We start from the raw sequence: 21674 nt of genomic DNA on the forward strand, positions 1-21674 counted from the left end.
TTAAAGCCTATGGAGAGGCAGAAAGGATTCCTCTGTCCCCACTCTCCCTTTCCACACACACCACAGGACACACTGCAGTAGACCCATGCAGTCCAGAGCTAGAAGGCTCCTTGGGTCCTCCAGTCCACTTTGCAATCTAGGAGTCAAGGCTAGCCGAGAGAGGGGTAGCAGTTTGCTCAAGGGTACATGTGAGGTACGAGCACTGCCGGCGCTTGGCCTAGCCTCAGGATTCCTGGGCCAGACTGCTGTCCTCTGCATGAGAAGGACCCCAGCATGTTTGAAGATGTCACCTTGTGTGAGCAGGCCAGTGTTGCTTGCCTGGGGAAGCCAAGAGAGTGGCCAGTGGGGAGTCCGGGGAAGTGGCGGGGGGCAGACCGGCCTGGGGGCAGTGTGGGCAGGAGTAGAAGGTGTTGCAGAGGGTGAGGGTGCCACCAGCAACCTGAGCTGGGAAGCCCACAGTTTCTAGGCAGGCAGTGCCTGTGGGATGCTGGGCCACTGTTGGGAGGCCCAGGAGCAGCCTGGGAGACCATGATCAGGCACAAGTGGGGGCTGGAGAAAGAGCAGAGGCCCTGAGGTCAGATGGGCCTGGCTTGATTTTAATCCCAGCTCTGCCACCTGCCAGGTCTGTAACCCTTGGCAAGTTACCTAAACTCTCTAAGCCTCCATTTCCCCATTTGCGAAGTGGAGAAGATAGTACCTGCCTCAATGATTTGGTGAGGATTTAACCAGATCATGTGTGTGGAGAACTTAGCACGGTACCTGGTACACAGTGAAGGCACAGAAGAAATCGGTAGCAGTAGAGGAACATGTCCAGGGGCTGAAGGCGTGACTTTCAGAACTGCCCCCCCATCCCTCTGCTCTGCAGGGCAGCAGAAAAACCCCTGGGGTGGATGGTGTGCAGCGGCTCGGGAGCAGAGCCTATGCATTGGTCATCCATCCGGTGTCCTGCGGTGCCCCCTGGTGGGTTGCGAGGGGCTTGCATGCTAGGTGGGGGCAGAAGCTGGCTGGGGGAAGGATGCAGAGCTTGGGGACCAGCCGAGTTTTTGGTCCAAGGGACTGAATTTTTGGAAATCGCACTTGAACACAGATATTTTACCAACTGGACTCTTCCCTGGAGAGCTGAATTCTCTGCATTACATGCCTCTTTCTTAACTTTCCCAATTTATAAAGCACCTTCACTGGGATCATTGTCACTGTCCTGTGACAGGTGGGGTGGGGTCTAGTGCCTTCATTTCTCAGAACTACCAGCTCTTCTTTTGCCTTGTCTGAGGATGTCACCTGCCTGGGGCTCAGCCTTCTTCTCCCCAGTCCTCCCTGGCAGCTCGGAGCATGATACTGGAGGCAGCTAGCTAGGTCGGAATTCGCTTTGCCACATGGAAGCTGTGCCATCCTGGGTGGGTTATCTGACATCTCCAAGCCTCAGTTTCATCATCCTAAGATGGAGATAATTTTATCACTCTCAAATAAAGTTGCTCTGAGTACTAAGTGATAGGACTTAGGTAACAGGATTAGCACATAAGCCTCTATGAAAGATAGCTGGTTTCGGCTGGCTGTCCATTTCACTTTATACCTCTCAGCTTGGTGGGCAGGACTGCTGCATGCGTCCTTTTTCGATGTGCTGACATTTCCACTTGGCATGGGCAGAAGTAGCTCTGGAGGGAATGGAGGAAAGGTGGGATTTGAAGTCAGCAGCCTGGCTCTGCCACTTCCCACCTGCCTGCCTTGGGCCTGTCACCCTCTTTCAGAGTTCATGTCCTCCTCTGTAAAATTAGGTAAACCAATATCCACCCCCCGCCCAGTTCACCCCATGTCCTGTTTCTCTTTCTCCAGTGGTAAAGAATATTGGCATAACCTGGGGGACATGGAGCTGGGCTTGGGTTCTGCAGCACCGTGCACTCCTCAAAGCCCTTTCTCCTCCTCCATGAATTCAGTGGATCCTCAAGGCAATTCTGTGAAGGAGGCAGAGCAGGAGCAGTGCAGCTGTGGTTCTAGCTCCCAGGCTGTAGACTGACCCAGAGAGGTTCAGGAGCATTCACAGAGTCACGTGGCCCTAAGCATCCCAGGGCAGGCTCAGCTCTTAATGTGCTTGCCCCCAGCTCCCTGCTCCTTTTCAGGAGACCAGGTCCTGCTGGAGCAGGCATGGCAGTTTCCACAATGGCTCAGACCCTTGTGGGGAGATGTGGGTGTCAGCAGAATGAGCCTGGACTTTGTGTAAGTCACTCATCTGCTCTGAGCTGCTGCTGGATTCCTTCTACTCTGACATTCTGTGACTTGGAAAATCAAGACCTGGGACAGTTCTGCCCATGTGCATCAGCATCAGAGCCCTTCTTAGTGGACAGCTGAGGGATTGCAAGGAGGTGCCCAGCAGGAGCCAGCCTTATGTAAAAGGGACTTTGTGTAAAGGCGGTGGCCAGGAATAAGTCCACCTGGGTCCGTAGACGCCCACAGAGCAGAAAGCAGAGCCACACCACCTCTTTGCTCTTTCCCAACTCTGCTCTTTATTCTGGGGGTCAGAGGGGACAGGGACCCAGGATATGGAAGAAGGTGCCAGTTCTCTGGGTCAAGGCCCTTGGTGTCACATGTTCCTGGTTTGTCGCAGGTGGTAGCCTTGGCAGTTTCCCCCAGGGAAAATGAGCAGGCACAAACCCATTCAGTAAGTTGGCCCTTCTGGGCTCCCCTGTTTCCTCTGTGGACCCCCTCATGAAGCTTTGGTAGCGCAGCAGCGGTGAAGGGGTTGGCCAGGTAACTTAGGCTCCCATTTTCAAGTTGTTTGCTGAGGACATGAGAGAAATATTGGGTTAGTGCCAAGGAGATTCTGCCATCCCCACCTGTAAGCACACCCCTGCCATTTCCACCCCTGCCCCAGGTTGAAAGGCTGGCATGTGAGAGTAGCGTGATTTGAACAGAGTGCACACCCTGCAACCCACGCTTCCTAGGCAAAGCCTCGTTCTCCCCAATGCCAGACTTATTTCTGTTGTCATGGTGGTGCCTCGTAGTGGCGAAGGACAGGCTGGTAAAACATGCTCATCTGCAAGTCCAGGCGACCTGTGCCCCACCTAGCCTCACAGCTGCAGCAGGTGGAAAAGGCTGCACTGATGGGGAAATTGATGGGCGTAATTGGATTTCTCACAAACCTGGCTCTAACTTCTTGCTTATATCTCCCTCAACCTTTTTTTTTTTTTTTTTTTTTTTTTTTTTTTTTTTGCATTCTCCTTCCTCCTCTCAGTAGGACGCCTTGTCTAAGGAACAGAAAACCTAAAGACAGGTGGAGAGTCCGGGAGACAGGATGGACCACCAGACACTAATCTTCAGCGTTGCCCATGGCCCGGCCACATCCCATGTAACATACGTGGTGCCCACCATGTTTGCACTTTTAATAACTCTTATTTGCGTGTTTTGTTTTTGGTTTCATTTTAAAACACCGATATCTAATACCACAGTGGGAAAAGGGAAGGGAAAGACTTTATTCTCTCTCTTATTGTAAGTTTTTGGATCTGCTACTGACAACTTTTAGAGGGTTTTGGGGGGGTGGGGGAGGGTGTTGTTGAGGCTGAGAAGAGATTTATATGCTGTATATAAATATATATGTAAATTGTATAGTTCTTTTGTACAGGCGTTGGCATTGCTGTTTGTTTATTTCTCTCCTCTCCCTGCTGTGGCTGGTAGGTGCTCTGGACACATAGTCCAGCTTTCTGAAGCCCAGGACTCTATCCAGAGCCTACTAAACTTCTGTTTGGAGACTGACCCTTGTGTATAAAGAGAGGGGAGTCCTGCAATTGTACTGCGGACTCCATGAGCTCTTTTCTAGTGGGAGGATTGCATCGCCCAAAATTGACAAGTCCCTTGGCCCTTGGCCTTGTCCAGGGAGGTTGGGCTGAGGAGAGATGGAAACTGCCCTTGGAGAGGAAGGGAGTCCAGATCTCATGAATAGCCTCACAGGTACCAGCTCTCACAGGGCCCATGTGTTCCTGCTCTCCAGACCCCCAGAGGACCCAGCGTTGGTGGTTGTGCTGGTATCTTAGTGACCCTCTGAGCAAATTATCCACAAAGGATTTGCATTACATCACTCGGAACATTTTCATCCATGCTTAGCACCTACTCTGTATAAAGCATGAGAGGGGAGGCAAAGAAGAGAAAGACACACAGCAGGGCCTTTTAAAAAGTAGATGTTTAATATCTAAGCAGGGGAGAGGACAGGACAGAAAGCCTGCATGAGGGGTGCAGCGCCAACAGGGAACTTCACCTCCCTGCAAACCTACCAGTGAGGCTCCCAGAGACGCAGCTGTCTCAGCACTGGGGGCAGAACCAGGTGTGACCTCTCCTTTCCTCCATCTCCTGCTGTCCTTGTGGTCCTCACAGGCCGGGTGGGTGGGTTAGGGGAGGTGTCAGTCCCCCTGTTGGTAACATTATAGTTATTTTGTTATTTTTTATTTTAAACCCAATACTGACATTCTTCCTGTTCCCTCAAGTTTTCTTATGGATTTCCAGGCTTTAAGCTAATTCCAGAAGTAAAACTGATCTTGGGTTTCCTATTCTGCCTCCCCAAGAAGGGCAGGGATGATAACCCAGCTATGGGGAAATCCCGGCCCAGCTTTCCACAGACATCACAGCCATCTTCCCAGGATTCCAGTGTGGGTTGCCCGGCCGTCAGGTCCAAGGTGCAGCTTCCTCTGCCCAGGTGCTGTGCCCATTCAAGTGGCCTTCAGACAGAGCAGCAAGTGGCCCTTAGTGCCTCTTCCCATAAGCAGCTGTGGTGGCAGTGAGGGAGGTCGGGTAGCCCTGGACTGGTGCCCTTACCGGCTCACCCTTGCAAATCTGGCCTCGTCTTGTATTCCATCCCAGCATCCCCATAAGTGCCTCCACCTTGGCAGACTGTGTATCCTGCTCCGGGTCTGGAAGGCATTGGCACCACAAGCACTGCCCCTGTGGGAGGAGCACAGCCTTTTCAGGACACGCTCTGATGGAGTCCTGGGCTAGAGGAGGCCCCTGCTATCCTGGAGAAAGTCCTAGAGGTTGTTTCAGGAATGACGGGGGGACCCCGCCCCGATGTGGCAAGGTGGAGAGGAAACCTCCTCCCATTAGCCCCAGTGAGAGAACTCAACGTGCTGGAGCTGAATGGGCCTTGCAGGAGACCCTGGCCCCACTTTCAGGCCTGGAGGAGGCATGCACACGTGGAGACGGAGCCTGCCTGTAGATGTTCGGGACCTACACGATCTCCCAGGCTTCTTGTCTCCCAGAGGATTGTGTGTGTAGGCAGTGTTGTGTGGTTTTCCTTTGTGAAGGAGAGAGGGAGACTATTTGTAGCTTGTTTTATAAAAAATAAAAATGGGTAAACCTTGGCGGCTGTTGCCTCTTTCTTTGGGTGGTTTCCTCTAATGAAAAAGCGTGATTTCCTAGAAAACTTAGTTTGTTTCCCTGGCCTGGGGTCCCTCCACTTCCATCCAGGGATATCTGAGGTGCTGCCAATGACGAACCGAGCAGGGGTCCTGGAAGTGGTCACTGGGTGGTACTGCACTTAGAGAGGGCACTCCCTTGCTGACAGTGTTAGTGCACTCTCTGTAATTCTTCCTCTTACCTCCACCCACGCATCTGCCCCACCGGATGCCCCTCCCTGAGTGCCCCTCCCTTCCTCTCACTGGAACATAGGGAATGTTGCTGCAGAGCTTTGGGGGCAGGGCTGGGGGAGGAGCCTATTCCATGGCTTCAGGCTGCTGAAAGTGGGTACATTGCCGCCATCCGGATGACAAGACGCCAGGCTGAGATGTAGCCCTAGGTAGGGAGCAGACCCCAGTTGGGATTTTCAGTCTGTGCCCCAGTTGTATGGGGTATCTATTCTGGCTGAGGCTGCAGGTATGGTTTGCAGAGCTGGAGAACTCCAGGGATGGAGGTTCTGGGGTTTCTCAGCACGACCGGCCTCTTTTCCTTTTTTCCTCTCTGCACACACAGCTGTCCCTGGAAATGACCTCCTCAACCACCCCCTTGAGAACCTTCTCCAGATTCCTTGTGCCACACTCTGCCCCCTCGTCTTTGCAGGTGAACAGAAGATAATTCCTCTTGTAAAACTCTCCTCCAACCTTTTCTCCAGCTAAGCTTTCCTGGGACAGGGTCTAAGCCCTAGAATGTGGTCACACAGGCCCTCCTCATCCAGGACTGGTCCTTCCTTGCAGCTCAGAAGAGAGGACAGGCGCTTCACTGCACACTTGCCAAGTGCCAGGCACTGCCTGCTGCGTATACAGGCCCTGTCATATGTATGGAATACCACAACCTGGTGACACAGGCATCACTGTTCTATTTCCCAAGTGTGGACTCAGACTCAAGAGTTCAGTGACTTGCTGGGGTAACCCAGCTGGAAGGGCAGAGCAGGAGTCATCCTTAGATTTTCTGACTCCAGACCTGGAGCTCAGCTCACTCCTCGCTGCCTTACTTGAAGGGTTAGAACTGCAGCTGCCTCCTGCCTGTCCAGCTTGGGCCCTGGTGGAAGTTCCATCCAGCAGTGAGAGCAGAAGAGCAGTTAAGGTTCTTTTTAAAAGCCACCACTTTGCTGAGGCCTGTACAGGCTTCTGGGATTTGGGGAGGAGAAATAAGGCAGGCATTCATCCCTGCAGGACTTCACTCCGAGGTTTGGGGTTGACCTTGCCTCCACCAGAGAGCCCCCAGCCTGGCATGGGAAGAGGGAGGTCTGAGCTCACACTTGACTGTGGGGCAAGCTGCAGCCCCCTTCTGCCTTCCCCTGCGTTCACCAAGCACAGTAGGACCAAGAGGCAAGGAAAATTGCAAGACAGATCTATCCTGTTTCTTCCTCCACCTGGAGATTCCTGAGCAATGCGCAGCCTCTGTGGGGCGGGGAAGACTAGGGACATTTTTAGTCAGGATGCTGAGAAGTAATTCCCGCTGGGGCCAGGCATCTTTTCAGGGCCACTGTGATGCTGACAAAGAAGGAGCCCCAGGCCTGAGGGACTGCCTCCTCCAACAGGCCCATCCTTACTCCTGGTCCCCAAAAGGGTCCAAGTAGGATGGGAAGCTGGAAGCTTCTACCGCCTTGTAGATCAACAACAAAACACCAAAAAATAAAAAATAAAAAAAAAACCAAAAAACAAAAAACCTAGATTGCCAGGCTGTTCATCTGGTCATTTAATCCCAAATTCCTGAATGACCTGCAAGGCCACAGTTGTGCCCACCAAGGAGGCTGAAGACCTTCCAGGCACCCTGACCTTCTGGTCTGTGGCATTGGGCCTATTTCTACTACACAGGTAGAAATAGGTGAAACTCGATGTGTTCATGCAGCACTGCTGAATCAAGCTCTCAATCCTAGGGCCTGAGCCAACATTCCCCTTGTGTGCCTTTCATGAGTTGATAAGGAAAAGGGCCATGACCTTGGTTCCTGCCTGCCTACTCCTGCAAGTGTCTGTGCTATGGATGGGGCACAAGTCTCTCTTGTCATTTCTTGTCAAGTCTTGGTGAGGCACTCTGGCCAATTCCTTTTCTTTATGTCATAAGTTTATTTACACACATATCTAGTATGCCATGAGTTCAAGTTTGATCCATTTTCCAGACACTGCACCTCTCAAAATGCTCTTCACAGCTGTTAAATGGATGAACTGAAACACTCCTCGACACCGCCCTCAACCAACCTCTCACCGGAGCAGCCCCTGCTCCCCTTATACTCTGCGCTGCCCCTTTTTCCTCTGTCAACATGCACTCTGTGAAAGCTCTCTTGCCTGTATCCTCCTAGCCAGAGCACTGACTCTAGCTACTGGTCGACCTCCTGTATGTGGCACCCCAGACCAGGCCTGTCTACTAGTGCAGGGCAACCCTGAGAATTCACACACTTGATGGTCACATGCACTGCATACTTGGATATGGTCTCTCCACAGTGATGGACTCATCGCTCAACTGCTCAGAAGACTCAGTCAGGAGAGACCAGGATAAGCTGCAGTAAGCACACCCCTCCAACCTCCCAGGCTCAGAACAGAAAGGTGTTTTTCTGACTGCTGTGACACAGCAGTGAGATAACAAGGGTAATGTACTCAGCACAGTGCCTAGTACAAAGCTGGAGCTCACTATCTGTCAGTCATCCTCCTCCTTCTTTGTATCATCAGTGAGCATGGCACTGGGAGGAGCCTGAAAAATCCCCTATTCTAATGGTTATACATGAAAAAATCTAAAATCTCAATAGGTAGGCAAAGTGGCCTTCTCTAGGTCAAACATTTAGCTTGTGGTGGAGCCAGAATTAGAATTCACTTCTTTCAACTCTTAATTCAATATTCTTAATAGTGATTGCTTTGCTATGCATTTAAAGAGGCATACAGCATATACAGATGGGAAAGTCCATTAAATGATGGAAAGAAGTGTGTCTACTGAGACGTTGAGTAGCGCATTGTGTCAGATTCTAGAAAGTGAATTGTTTAACAAAAGTTATAATGAACCATACCTGATAAGGCAGTGAAATGAGGTAGAGATAGCGTGATGGGATGCACATGCTATTGCAAAAATGTATGATGTGGGCTGCATTACGGAGCAATAACTTCCAGAGGAAAGCTAAGGATGGAGGAACAGATTAATATCAGCAGCAAAACCACACAGTCTGGCAGGAAAGGCAGGGCCAATGGAGAGAGCACTTACTACAGGGGTCCTCAGCCTCGTTTTGCTATGAACTAGCTGTGTGTCCTTCAGCCATTGGCTTCACCTGTCTGGGTCTCCTCAGTGTCTTTTTGCCGAGGAGTTCTTACTGTATGTCAGGCACTTTGCTAAGCCTGTTATCTTATGAAATCATTGCAACAACTCTATGTGGTATGCAGAAATCTTCTGCCTGCCTCTCTAAGCCATTCTTCCTCCTTCTTCACCTGCCGTGTGCCCTGCCTGGGGCACTGACTCCTATGCATGGCATCCGTTGTGCTCTCTGGATGACCAGTGGTCTAATGGGAAAGGGGAGAGTGGAGTTGAGGGAGGACAGGGTGTTTATTCCCTGTAAGGTTGCCTTGGGCTGGCTGTGTTTTTCGACTGAAAAGTATCACTCCTCTCTAAGAGGCCTATCTACCTGATTCTCTCGCCTTCTCAGTTCCTGAAACCTCTCCTCCCCTGCCACTTGGGTCTAGGGGTGGTAATAACCCCACTGCCACTAGCCCTGCATTTCCAATTTTCTGTCCATATCTTTGGACCATTCTAATTCAAATGTTGCATGTGTTTCTATTGGGATTCTGAGTGATACAGAACTGACGCTGGAGGAAACAAACTCATAAAGTGGAACTCTGGGTTTGGTTGGTCATGAGCAGCTCAAGGATAACTTCCTTGATGAAGGTAAATAGGACCCAAGGTAAAGGGTGGCATGATGAATAATCACATTATCACTGAATGGGGCAGAGAATAAAGTGGAGGGCAATGTGCTGGGAGATCAAGCAGTTCTAATACTTCGTTCCTAGGGCAATTGCAGTGATTTCAAAAATTATGGCATCACCTGATTCTTTGTATGACCCTAGAGAACATACATAGGGGAAAGGACAAATTAAAAGCTGTTTAATATGCACAGGAATAACTGGAATTCCTCCCAGGAAACTTTAAGGAAGTCTCTCCTCTCCTATAGCTGCAGGGACTGTGGGGATATGGACCAAGCCCAAATTGCAGCATTAATTAAATGCTCGACCCGATTAGGACTCTTCAGGACACAAGCAGGGAAGGAGTAACACCAAATAACATATGACTTAACCTACCCATGTAGAACTGGGTACCTTATCCATTAAATTATAAAACTGAACTTGCTCGGAAATATTCCATTACAAAATGGAAATGGTACGTATATAGGGAAAACAGCCCTGTCAGGTCAAGAAAGCACAAGTAACCTGCACAAACAGGTGGTTTTGACTCCTGTGGTAACTCCAGGTAACAGCTTTGCTGCCTTTCCCTCAACCATACTTTGACTTCATGGGGAATTCCCTGTGACCATGAATAAATAAGAAAAAAGCATGAACCTAATTCTGCACAGTGTGCCAGCACCAGCCAGAAGTGGACAGTGCCATCTATAGCCCTACTCACGGATGACCCTCAAAGACTGTGGTGGATGGAAATCTTCCCAGTGGGCAGAACTTCAGGCCATACATTGAACTGTCCACTTGGGCCTGAATCATGGATCTCCACCAACTCATGCAGCAGATGATGGGTGACTGCCTCATTGAGGACTTGAAGCTAATTGGTGGCAAGAAAAATTAGGAATTTAGAAATTCCATGTGTGGAATGGGGCTCATAGTGCCCCACACAAATGCCTATCAGAGAGCAACCATGGTGGTATATGTTCTCAATATGACTCATGCTATCATGAGTTATGACTGTCGTTAATATTAGTTGGCTGCTCTCTCTAGCCACCCTGATGCTGGTTCAGTGGATCCATGAACAAAATGGCATGTCAGCAGGGATGGAGGCTGTACTTGGACTCAACAGCATGACTGTCCTCTCACCAAGGCCCATTTGGCTACTGCTGTTGATGAGTGTACGACCTGCTCACAGCAGAAGCAACCGATGAGCCACTGACATGGCAGTATCTCCCAAGAAGGCCAGCAGGTTATATGATGTCAGATTGATTTCACCGGACTATTGTCATTATGAAAAAAGTAGCAGTCAGTCCTCACAGAGGATAGACTCATATTCTGGGTATGGATTTGCCTTTCTTGTCCGTAATGTTTCTGCTAGCATGTCCATTTATGGACTTCAAATGTTTTATCCATTGCAATGATATGTTTCACAACATTGTCCGACCAGAGTCACTGGTCTTACCACTTTTCCCATTACCCAAAGGTGGAATTACCTGATTCAGGCTCAATTACAGCACCAGCTAGAAGACAATACCTTGTGATATTAAGATGCTATCATACTGAATGCAGCATATGCTGTAATTGGGGGCCAACATGTAGTGTTATCTACCCATAGATGGGATCATAATTCTGGAGAGTAAGGGGTAGAGATGGGTGATCCCTTTCATTATTATGCCTAATAACCCACTTGAAGAATCTCACTTTTTGTTTTTATAGCTTTGGTCTCAGCAGGTTTGGAAGTCCCAATGACCAATGGAGAAATGCTTCCCCCAAGGAAAAGTTCTGGTTCTGATGAATTAGAAGCAGAGGCTTCCTCCTAGTCATTTTGTGTTCATGAACTGGGTGAGGTGATTGTCCTAATTACCTGGGGGAAATTGCAATTGAGAATATGAAGGACTGGGCTTGCAACTTAAGAATTCATCTGATGTACCTTTTCATACTCCCTTACCCAAAAGTAATGGTCCATGGAAAATGGAGCAACATGCCTAGAATTCAAATCTTGTAGGAATGAAAGTTTGGGTTATCCTATGAGGGAAAGCACCTCATCTAACTGAGATGCTGGCTAAGGGTAACAGGATATGGAATGGCTGGAAAGTATGGCAGCACAACAGAGTAGAAGATGCATGTAGAGTGTCCACCTCTTACTAGCTCTGTAAGGCTCAATATTTTAGGGTGACCAAATGTCCCAGTTTTCCAGGACTGAGGGATTTCCTGGGACACAGGACTTTCAGTGCTAAAACCAGGCAAGTCCTGGGCAAACCAGACAAGTTATCCTACTTATGATCTATGCTTTCTTCTTCACTACCCTGACATTAAATAATGACTTTCTTATCTACTCAGCAGGGGCGTATGAATATAATGCTCAACTTACATATTAAGCCTAGCTATGCCAGAATGACCTTGGGCAGATGACTTAACTTCTCCCAAAGCTTCACCCTCTTCTCTAAGCCCACCATTACCTCACTTACTTATTAGCATGAATGAACTCCTTTGGCCTGCTGCCTCTTCCATGTCATTCTTTCTCTGACACCAAATATGTCTGTCTCTCTTCTCCACCATGTCTAGAGGTTCACCTAACTTGGAGGTCTTGGTGTCCCTTGACCATCTCTCCAAATCTTAACACTCAAATCTAACATTTCTAGGATGTATGTAAGGTGCTAAACACTATGGCAATTGACTTGAGAATGACTTGTTTAATTGTTGCAACGCTGTGGTTTTGGATTAGGGAAACTGAGGCTCAGAGAGGCAGTCAATTGTTTAAGATTCTGCAACAGGTAAAAATAGTAGATCTGGGCTCCAAACCCCACAGAATGCTGGAGGCAGGCACCAACACGCAAAAGCCACAATGCAATATCTCAATCCTCGATCCGTAGCAGCTGTCAGGCACACAGATGGCTTCAGGATTGGGCTTGTCACAAGAATAAGAGACATAGGTTGGGTAGAAACTCTTGTAATCTGAGAGCGTAAATACGGTGTACATAGATAGGGTGACCATTTAGCAGCTCCACTGGATTGTTGCCTCATGGAATGACTACCCAGTGTAGCCAGAGAAGCCAAAATCCAGACTTTTACACACTATGTTTCTGTTTTAAAACATTGACAACTATTCCAGTTTTGGAAAAGCACTGTAAGAGTCAAACACATCAAGTCTGCTGGCCACCAGTTTTTAACATCTGCCCCACAGTCATGGAAGGAGAAATTGAGTGAGGACTCAGTCAGAGGTGACGATCATAGCAAAGAAATGATTAGTTACCGTGCACTGTAGAAGCAATCCCATTGATGCAATTTGCAGTTTGTAAAGATGACAGAATGACAACCACTCTCTTGTGTTTTTGCTGAGGTAGAAGCTAGAAAGAACTTGAGAAATAGCAGAAAGGACTAAGATTAGAAATCAGAATCTAAGGATTTGTGGTACTAGAATAGTTTACCTTGGGCTACAACTCTTTTCCAGATTTTTAAGCAAGAATGATGCAATCCCACTTCTGGGAATATGGTCAAAGGAAATGAAATCAGCATCTCAAAGAGACATCTGTATATGCATGTTCTATGCATCATTCTTCACAATAGCCAAGATGTGGAAATAACCCAAGTGTCTCTTGATGGATGGATGAATGAGTAGAGAAGTTGTAGTGTGTGTGTGACAATATGCATACAATGGAGTACTATCTGGCCTTAAAAAAGAAAGAAATCCTGGCATTTGTGACAACGTGGATGAACATGGAAGACATTATGCTACGTAAAATAAACCAGGCACAGAAAACACAACTACAGCATAATTTCACTCATATGTGGAATCTACCAAAGTTGGAACTCATAGACACAGAGTGTAGAAGGGTGGTTACCAGGGCATGGGTCGGGAGAGAGGAAGCTGTTGCTCAAAGGGCGCACACCTGCAGTTATAAGAGGAACAAGTTCTGGAGACCTAATGTCCAGCATGGTGACTACAGTTAATGATAATGTGTTAAATACTTGAAATTTGCTAAGAGAATAGATCTTAAGCATTCCCATCACAAAAAAGGGCAACTATATGAGGTGACAGGTATGTTAATTAGCTTGATTGTGGTGACCATTTCACAATGTAAACAAACATCCAAACATCATACTGTAGACCTCGAATATATATAATTTTTATTTGTTGATTATACTTCAGTGAAAGTGTAAGAAAAAAGAAAAGAATAATGAATTACCTTCAAGTTTACTAGTAAAGGCTGATCTTAGTTTTCATGAAGTCAGTTTGACTTCCCCTCTCCTTTGTTCCCTCCTGAAAATGCCGTAAATGCCGTATAAGACACCAACCCTGGCTGCCTCTCTGTGGAACTCTCTCGCTGGCTACATCCAGCTTCCTGTAAGTTTCATTCTTTGTTCTGGTGTTTGTGACAAGGGTTCATAATATTCTGGGAAGAGCTTGAATTTGGAATCAGAAGACCTGTGTTTGTGTCTGCCTCTCACTACCTGCGTTTTCCTAGGGAATCATCTAACGTCTCAGAACTTTGTTAATAAGCTATCTACCACTTGTGGTTCTTATCAGACTCAAACACATGTATATGAAAAGCTTTATATAAACCATGAAAATCCACATAGACATAGGTCAGATTGCTCTTGGCCATCAAGAGTAAACGTGTCTATGTTTAATCACAAAGGGAATGTGGCAGAGCAAACATTCATACACATTTCATCCTTCTGTAGTCTAGAATGGTCAATGGGAAGTGGCTGCCCACCAAGGATGATACCTCCCAGTCTCCTTTGTGTGTGAGTGAGTTGAAATGACCAGCTTTTACTGATAAAAGAATATGAGCAAAAGTAATGAGTACTTCTTCAAAGCCAAGGTAGTCAGAAGTGTGTGTGCTTTTTCTAATTTTTGTTCCATCTACTGCTAGATGAAGAACACTCCAGGTCCCCAGAGGCCGACAGAGTTAGAAAATAGAAGGAAACTGAGTCCCTGAATCATCACATGGAAGAAAGCCACCTGCTAACCAAGAACATCCTTATTGGATTATTATGGGCATGAGAAATAAACTTTTATTTTGCTAAGCACTGAAGTATTGGGGTTTATTTATTACAGCAGCTAATATTACCCTAATGATAAATGAGCCAAGGGGATGGGCATGTTGTGGCTCAATCAGTAAGAAGTGCTGAAAATGAACACGTGCACAATGGCTAACAACGTCTTCTCCATGTTGTCGAATACACAGGCCAGAGGGCCAAGGAGTTGCAAAGGGCCATCTACAATGGTGTGTCGATTAAGGTAGCCAGCCAGTTTGATTGTGTGCATGCACGTGTGCATGCATGTGTGCACACACTGCTTTTGTATATATTCTAGGACCACAATATTAAAGCTAGACGTAATTGGCTTCAGACGTCATTTATGAAAACCTCAATCATAGTTGAGGAAATTATGATCCAAAGAGAAGATGGATAGTTAGTGGGGACATCTAAAGTAGTACTCAGGGCTTCAGATTCCTGGGATGCATTCCTCAACTCTCCTCCAGCTTCTGTTTTGACAAAGCCTAACACCTGGATAACCCAGAAAGGACTCAGAAAAGGGGAGTGATGGGCACAAATGGATTTTGTGATTTTGCATCTACCATTTAATCTGCTGAAAGGCATTTTTAAAAAAAATTTTAACTTACTGGCTGGCAAAGAAACTGAATGAGGTTTTTGGTTCAACGTTTTTCCCTGCCTGCTTTTTGTGCTGATCTGTTTCACTCACAAATCCCATTGCCATCTCCTTCTCAGCTTCCATGGTAGGAACTCTATTCCCGATGCTGCTTTCTCAGTCCCATTTCTGGCCAGAAGTTTAAGCCCAGGACCCTATTTCAGACAGCTTCTAAACCTCAGCAGAGGGCACAGTAGGACCACAGTTAGGATCCACCTACCCTTAGCCTTCCTCTTGAACTCTATCCTAGCCATGATGACTGCTATCATTCCATGACTGTGCCATGTTATGCTTCACCCTTGTGCCTTTGAACGTGCTATTCACTTTTTGTCCATCCTTCAGTATGAAGCCCCTTACCAAAGTAAAGCACAGTTTCATCTTCCTTCAAGATCCTACTTACATGTTACATTCTCGGTGAAGTCTTTCCCAATTCTTCCAGGCTGAGTTAGCATTTCTTTCCATTATGTTCCCATGGCACTCTGTTTAAATCACTCTTACAGTGCTCAGGGAATAGGACTTCCATTAGCATTTGCACCTTGGTGTCCACATGTGTCATACACCCCTTCTCTTCACTTGGCTTTTGGAAGGGGCAATAGTACCTACAAGATCATCCTCCTCCTATCCACACCTGGATTGTTGTACCAGGAGTGAAGATTTGACACAAAGCACCCAATCCACAGGCACTCCAACACCGTGACTGTCTTCTACAAAGGATTCTGCCTTCTCAGAATGGCCCTCTGGAGATGGAGAGTTGGCCATATTCTCTCGATTGAGAATTTGCGGTCAGAGGAAAAGAAGGAAGTTCCAGTTCATTGTGATGATCAAAACTGTGAGGTCATGATATAGTGATGGGGCTGGTGACTGTGCTGGGCTGTGTGTAAGAAAATAAATCAGAGGAAACACCTTGGGAGATAAAGGAAGAGGATGGGCCTAATGGGCAGAGGGAAGCAAGGGTGAGAGACACCAGGTGACTTGGGGGAAGTGGGGAGAGTGGGCTCAGTCCCTGATGACTTTCAGGCTCCTATGGCCTGGCTGTGCTTCCTGCCTTGGGTTCCACAATATCCCCCCACCAGGCCTTTGCAGCATTGCCCCTGTTCTTAGAATGAGTTTAATGGGCTTCTGGATCACTTCCCCCATGTAGACTGTGAGTTTCTTTTTTCTTTTTCTTTCTTTTTTTTTTTTTTTTTTTTTTTTTTTGTTTTTTGAAACAGAGTCTTGCTCTGTTGCCCAGACTGAAGTGCAGTGGTACAATCTCAGCCCACTGCAACCTCTGCCTCCTAGGTTCAAGCAATTCTCATGATTCAGCCTCCTGAGTGGCTGGGATTACAGGAATGTAGCACCACACCTGGCTAACTTTTTAAATTTTTAGTAGAGATGTTAGCCAGGTTGGTCTTTAACTCCTGGGCTCAAGTGATCCACCCACCTCGGCCTCTCAAAGTGCTGGGATTACAGGCGGGAGCCACCACACCTGACCTAGACTGTTAATTTCTTGAGGTCAGGAACTATGTTTTGTTCTTCTTTGTACCATCAGAGTGTCATTCAGTATATTAAACATGCTCCTAAATTGTTTGTTGAATGAATAATGAGTAAATTAACGAGTGAAGAGATGTCTGTTAGTGATAGGTACAGGGCGCTGTTTTCCTAGCTGGAGTCTTGCGCTGCCATGCCTTTCTGATACAGAAACCTCCTACCTCCATAATTACCACAGCTCTTCCTTCTACTTACATCTTATAATCTTGCAAAGTCCAGGTTTTGACAAGCGGCATTTCCCTGAAGTACTTTTGCTTAAAATATACTGGGTCTGACACGTTGGCCCCTGAGTGTGAGAGGAGATGACACCTTCACCTGAGTCACGTCTCCACGGAAGAAACCCAGGGTGGCCCCTTGGACCTTTCACTGAAGAAACACAGGGAGAAACAAGCTGTATGTAGAGAGATATAAGTATAGCTTTTATTATTTTTTTTTGAACCAACCCAACATTTCCACTGGCAACTGTCAACATAGTTTATGACATGAGCACTGTTTCTTTTTTAGTTATTTTTTTCTTAAAAAAAGTGTTTAAAATTAAACAGGTGTTTTTTAATTTCTTCCCCCCACTTAGAAAATGTATTTATGTCAATGCAGAAAGCCTAAAGATCCGTGGGCAGTTTTGTGATGATGTCTTATGTCCGTTTGTGAGTGTGTGTGTGTGTGTGTGTGTGTGTGTGTGTTTAAAGCCAGGTCCTTCCCACATTTGTTGGGAAAAGGTCTGTAGGGCATGGTGATCTCTCTTCTAAAAACCCAGGCTCCATGAGATTATAACGACTAAGATTCCTCTTACTGGAGCAAGAACTACCCCACAGGCTGGCAAAAGAGCTTCATGAAGTTTAAAAACAAGCAGGTACATGGGAGAAATCAAGGAATTCCAGCTCCTATCTTGTAAAAGTGCTTTCACATGTGACCTGAGGGACCAGGAGAGGTGAAGGGAGCCCCTTGTTCTCTTATAAACCTCTAAGTGTTTCCACCACTTCAAGAAATATAGTCAGCCCTCTTTGTACAGAGCATTAGGAAGGGAGAGAGTGGTGAAGCTGACATTTCTCGGGACGTTGACATTTAAAATATAAACTTTTCACTTAAAGATCTCACTGGTTGGATATCTCTTCTCTCCTGACTCAGGTGCAAAGCCAAAGACACTCAAGAAGGCCTGCGTCCCTTTTGCTCTTCCAGAAGCCCTTTGTCATCACACACCATTCCTATTTTTGTCCCTCTCTCTCACTTGATGGGTCTTCCTGCAAAAGGATATACAAGTGGACATTGACGTAAAGACACACAGAATTGGAAAGGCTTGGGCAGAGAGGGACAATCGCTTTTTGTATTTGACTTGATTCAACATAAGCATAAAAAGCTCCTCCTGCTCCAGTTGAAGCTCCTCTAAGATCTTTACAGGAGCCTGCATCGGTGAGTGAGCTTATTTCTACCCCAACGCCATCACGCCTCCCAAGAACTCAGAGAAAACAGGGAGACGAGGAACTGGATCTTGATGGAGCCAAGAGGTGGCGGGAGAGCATGTGTCTGAAAATTCATGTTTCTCTCTGTCGGCTCAGACCTGGAATTCCTTCATGGCACCTTTCTCACTCACTTCAGAAAGAAAAGACAAAACGAAACGATAAGCAAAACCTAATGGCAAAACTGAAGCAACCACAATAATGATTACAATGAAAAAAGAACCCCACCCCAGCCACATGAATGTGACTCATTCTCACGTCTCGTCAGCTGAGTGAGATAATAGGACTTATGGAATTGGACAGACAGGAGAAAGCCTGCCTCCAAAGAAACGAGAGACAAAGGAATAATCAGAAGGTGGAACAGAAGGAGGTGAAAGACTCTGACCTTTGCTTCGGGTCAGGGATATGAGGGGGATGGGGTGGAGGTGGATTTGTTGCTGTTGTTTGTTTGTATTTAATTAAATACTGTGTAAAGTGGGTGATTCCTCCATTGTTTGATTAAGACTTTGCCCTTTCAGTTCATTGCCAGGGCCTAAGTTGGGTGAAGTTCCTGGGGCTCGGGTCCTGATGCTGCCTCTCCAGGGCTGAGCAGCCCAGAGAGGTCACTGGTGGGGAAGTGCCCTTCTCTTAGGAGAAGTTCTGGGCCTGCCCTGCTGGAGGCTCTGTTCTGTAGCTCAGAACCCCTTGATGTAGCAATAGGCCTCTAGTGTGGCAAAGAGTATGTAGAGGAGCCACAGGCTCACAAAGAGCCACGTCGTGGCGAGCTTGCAGCCACGGGGGCCACCGAGCTCCCCGCCCAGGTGCGGCCGTCGTCGGTACAAGAGCACGCTGATGCAGACAAATGCAAAGATGGTGAAGAGGGTAACAGAGAAGGCCAGTGTGCCGGCCGACACGTGGAACTCCTGTCCCTGCAGAGCCCAGTAGATGGCGGCCACGGACCAGGCCAGGCCGATACCCAGGAAGACGTTGACTGCGTTGCTGCCCGTCACGTTGCCAATGGAGGCGTCTGCATATACGTCCTGGAGGGCGGCAGCTTTGCTGGCAAACGTATCTGGAAAAGGACAGAGACACATGGGAGCCGGCGGGAGGCTAAGGTGTGCAGGGCTTGTCTTCCCAGTATTCCCAAAAAACAACTTGAGCTGGTGGGCCGAGCCCAGGAATGAGAGACAAGGGCTGGAGGTCTACTCCTAGCTCTGCCACAAGACAGCTGTTTGGCCCTGGGTAGGTCACATCCCTGGGCTGGGCTTCCCATTCCTCATCTGCAGTGATCTGAAATATTCTGAAGGGCTTTTCCAGTTCTGATATTTACTGGGTGGGCTTATTGTTCTCCTTTGAGTACTTTTTACTGAAAAAGTAAAAGGGAAGTTTGCCATCCCACAACATCTCCCCAGGGAACCTTGACACCCTGAGAAGTTGCTTGGAGTAGATGCCTGATTGTAACTGTCATATGGGGCCTTTACTCATGAACCACCAAGAGTTATTGAGCGATGCCTACTAACTCAGCACTGGGCGAGGTGATGGAGTTTGGGAACAGAGGACATGTTGGGGAACCATGATGAGGACATGCAGGATGAGCTGTGGACTCAAGGAAGACGGGGCTCTATCTCTGTGGTTTATATGTGTATCACAGGGCCTTGCAGGGTGTTTGACTTTAGATCTTGGCACAGATTGTGGGCACAAGGAGGACTGTCAGAGACATCTAGGTCAATCCTCTTATTTTACAGGTAAGAAAAATAAGGGTTAAGGAATTTACCCAAGGTCACATAGGATGTTAGCAAGAGACTTGACCCTAAAGCCCTCATGTAAAGACCCTTCCCATACCATCAACTATATCCGAAGAGCTTTACCCAAAGCCACTAAATCAGATCAGCGGATCACAGGATAACCTTCTTAAAGCCTCAAATACTGTTAGCTGTTGTCTAGACCAATTGCAAAGACTTGGAGGTGCCTAAAGATATCTGCCTGGCTTGCCTCATTGTTGCCATTTTTTTTTAGATCTCCCAGATAAAATCTCTTCCGTTTCTTGCCTGTGGCCTTGGTTTGTTTTTGTTCTTCTGATCCTCTGATACTTCTTCCCACCTCTATGCTTTCCCCATATTTCCTCCCTCCCCTCTAATAGTTCAGGTTCCCCAAAGCCTGGAGAACAGAGATCACAAGGCATCTCATCCACAGGCCTTCCTGGGATCATCCATCTAATTTCCAACCTCCTGATGCATTTCCACAATAGCTAAATCTCTTGCATCACTAATGGACAAATAATCCCACTGGCCTGTGCTGGGGTTTTAGAAAGAGGTTTTCCTAGAACGTGATGTAGGTTTAGCTACTCTCCTGAAGGATATGCTTGGTTGGTACAAAAAGGATTTGATTTCCCTTGGTCCAGCAAGGAGAGTCCTATCTGATGAGATTCAGCCTAACCTTCCTGCAGGAGGTTGCCCTCTCTTTCTTTTTGGGGCAATTAGGATGCCAGCTCCCTGGCAGGCTTTCGTAGTTCAGAAGCCCCGAAGCCCCTAACTGAATTAAGTAAGGAACCTGGGCTAGTGCAGCCCCTCTCTACCTGCTAACTCTGACATTCAGGCCCAGCTTCTGTCCTTATGCAGTACCTTTTCATTTTCTTCATAGGATTTTTCCAGATAACTTTAATTATATTAGTTGAGTGTTGTCTCTTTCACTAGATTATAAACTCCACGTGGAGAAGGAGGCATGTGTATCTTGCCTTTCATTATAGTCCCAGAAACCAGCACAATACTGTAACAGGCATAATAGGGGCTCAGTAAACATTTGTTCAATGAATGAAGGAATGTCTGCTCCTATTTGTCTCTGAGTGTTGCCAGAAAAAGAGAGTATGTAATTCATCCTATAAAAAGATAAAAGCTATGGAGCTTCCTTTGCCTGTTCTGCTAGGAGATACTTTGTACTCACAGTGTGCTTCCAAGTAGAGGAGGCCAGGAATGTATGTGGGCATTTCTCCTTTGATATCTTTGAGCTGGCTAATCTTTAGCTTCCCAGAGATGGCCAGAGGTAAATAGAAAGAGGACAATATCTACATTATTTTAATTGCACTGTTTGTGGCCTATTCACATAATGTGGAGGTTAAGAAATTGGACCGCTTACTTGGGCATGTAGCTAAGCCTCAGTTTCTTAGTCTGTGAAGTGGGGATAATAACTTACTCTATTTAACAGGGCTTTGGGGAACATTGCAGGGAGAAAATGTGTAAATTCCTGAACACACGTGGTACCTGTCATGTTGAAAGTGCTCAGGAAATATTAGCTGTATTGCTAATAACATTATTCATCTCTTTGATTGACTTTTGTGCACTTTAAGGGCAGAAGCTCTGTTAAGTTCAGATCTGAGATAGAGCGGAAGATAATGAGATGGAGTGCAAGGGTCATTTGAACCAGGTAATATCCTCTTTGCAGATTCAAGGTCCTCTCACTCTCACCTGGTACAGAGGTGCCAAATGCCACGAAAACAACAGCTGTGACTGAATCCTTGAGCCCAATGGTGCAGCCGAAGTGCGAGGCCAGGTCCCCGATGATGGCGGTGAGCATGCCGATGATGAGGATGGAGACGGCGAAGCAGGCCCAGCCGTGGCAGTACTCTGTGGGGGGCACACAGGCAAACAGCACCTTCCAGAAGACCGTCAGGAAGTGCATGACATAGTCAAAGCAGGAGGGCAGCCTCTCCTCCCCTGATTCATCCTCATCCTCATCCCCTGCTGGAGGCAAGATAAA

At 47.2% G+C, this 21674-nt stretch overlaps 2 protein-coding genes across 11 annotated transcripts in view; one reads left to right on the forward strand and one right to left on the reverse strand.

Annotated features, from left to right (window-relative positions):
* SMOC1 (SPARC related modular calcium binding 1) overlaps positions 1-5339 on the forward strand; it is a 149289-nt gene extending 143950 nt beyond the window's left edge. For 2 of the 4 annotated variants that reach the window (XM_021675051.2, XM_021675049.2), the window contains exon 12: positions 3227-5339. In XM_021675051.2, the coding sequence (XP_021530726.2) occupies positions 3227-3243 (17 nt within the window). In that variant the 3' untranslated portion in view covers positions 3244-5339. The remainder of the gene's footprint in view (positions 1-3226) is intronic. The other 2 variants (XM_064374986.1, XM_021675050.2) reach the window with 1 other exon arrangement.
* Positions 5340-16880: 11541 nt separating this feature from the next.
* Positions 16881-21674, reverse strand: part of SLC8A3 (solute carrier family 8 member A3) — a 144320-nt gene continuing 139526 nt past the window's right edge. For 5 of the 7 annotated variants that reach the window (XM_064374987.1, XM_012438222.3, XM_012438223.3 and 2 more), the window contains 2 exons: positions 21383-21658; positions 16881-18993 (listed from right to left, as the gene is read on the reverse strand). In XM_064374987.1, the coding sequence (XP_064231057.1) occupies positions 18617-18993; positions 21383-21658 (653 nt within the window). In that variant the 3' untranslated portion in view covers positions 16881-18616. The remainder of the gene's footprint in view (positions 18994-21382; positions 21659-21674) is intronic. The other 2 variants (XM_021675048.2, XM_064374989.1) reach the window with 1 other exon arrangement.

This window comes from Aotus nancymaae, unplaced genomic scaffold (genome assembly GCF_030222135.1).
Source record: "Aotus nancymaae isolate 86718 unplaced genomic scaffold, 86718_ANA_hifiasm-v0.15.2.pri h1tg000011l, whole genome shotgun sequence".
NCBI classification, from domain to species: Eukaryota; Metazoa; Chordata; class Mammalia; order Primates; family Aotidae; genus Aotus; species Aotus nancymaae.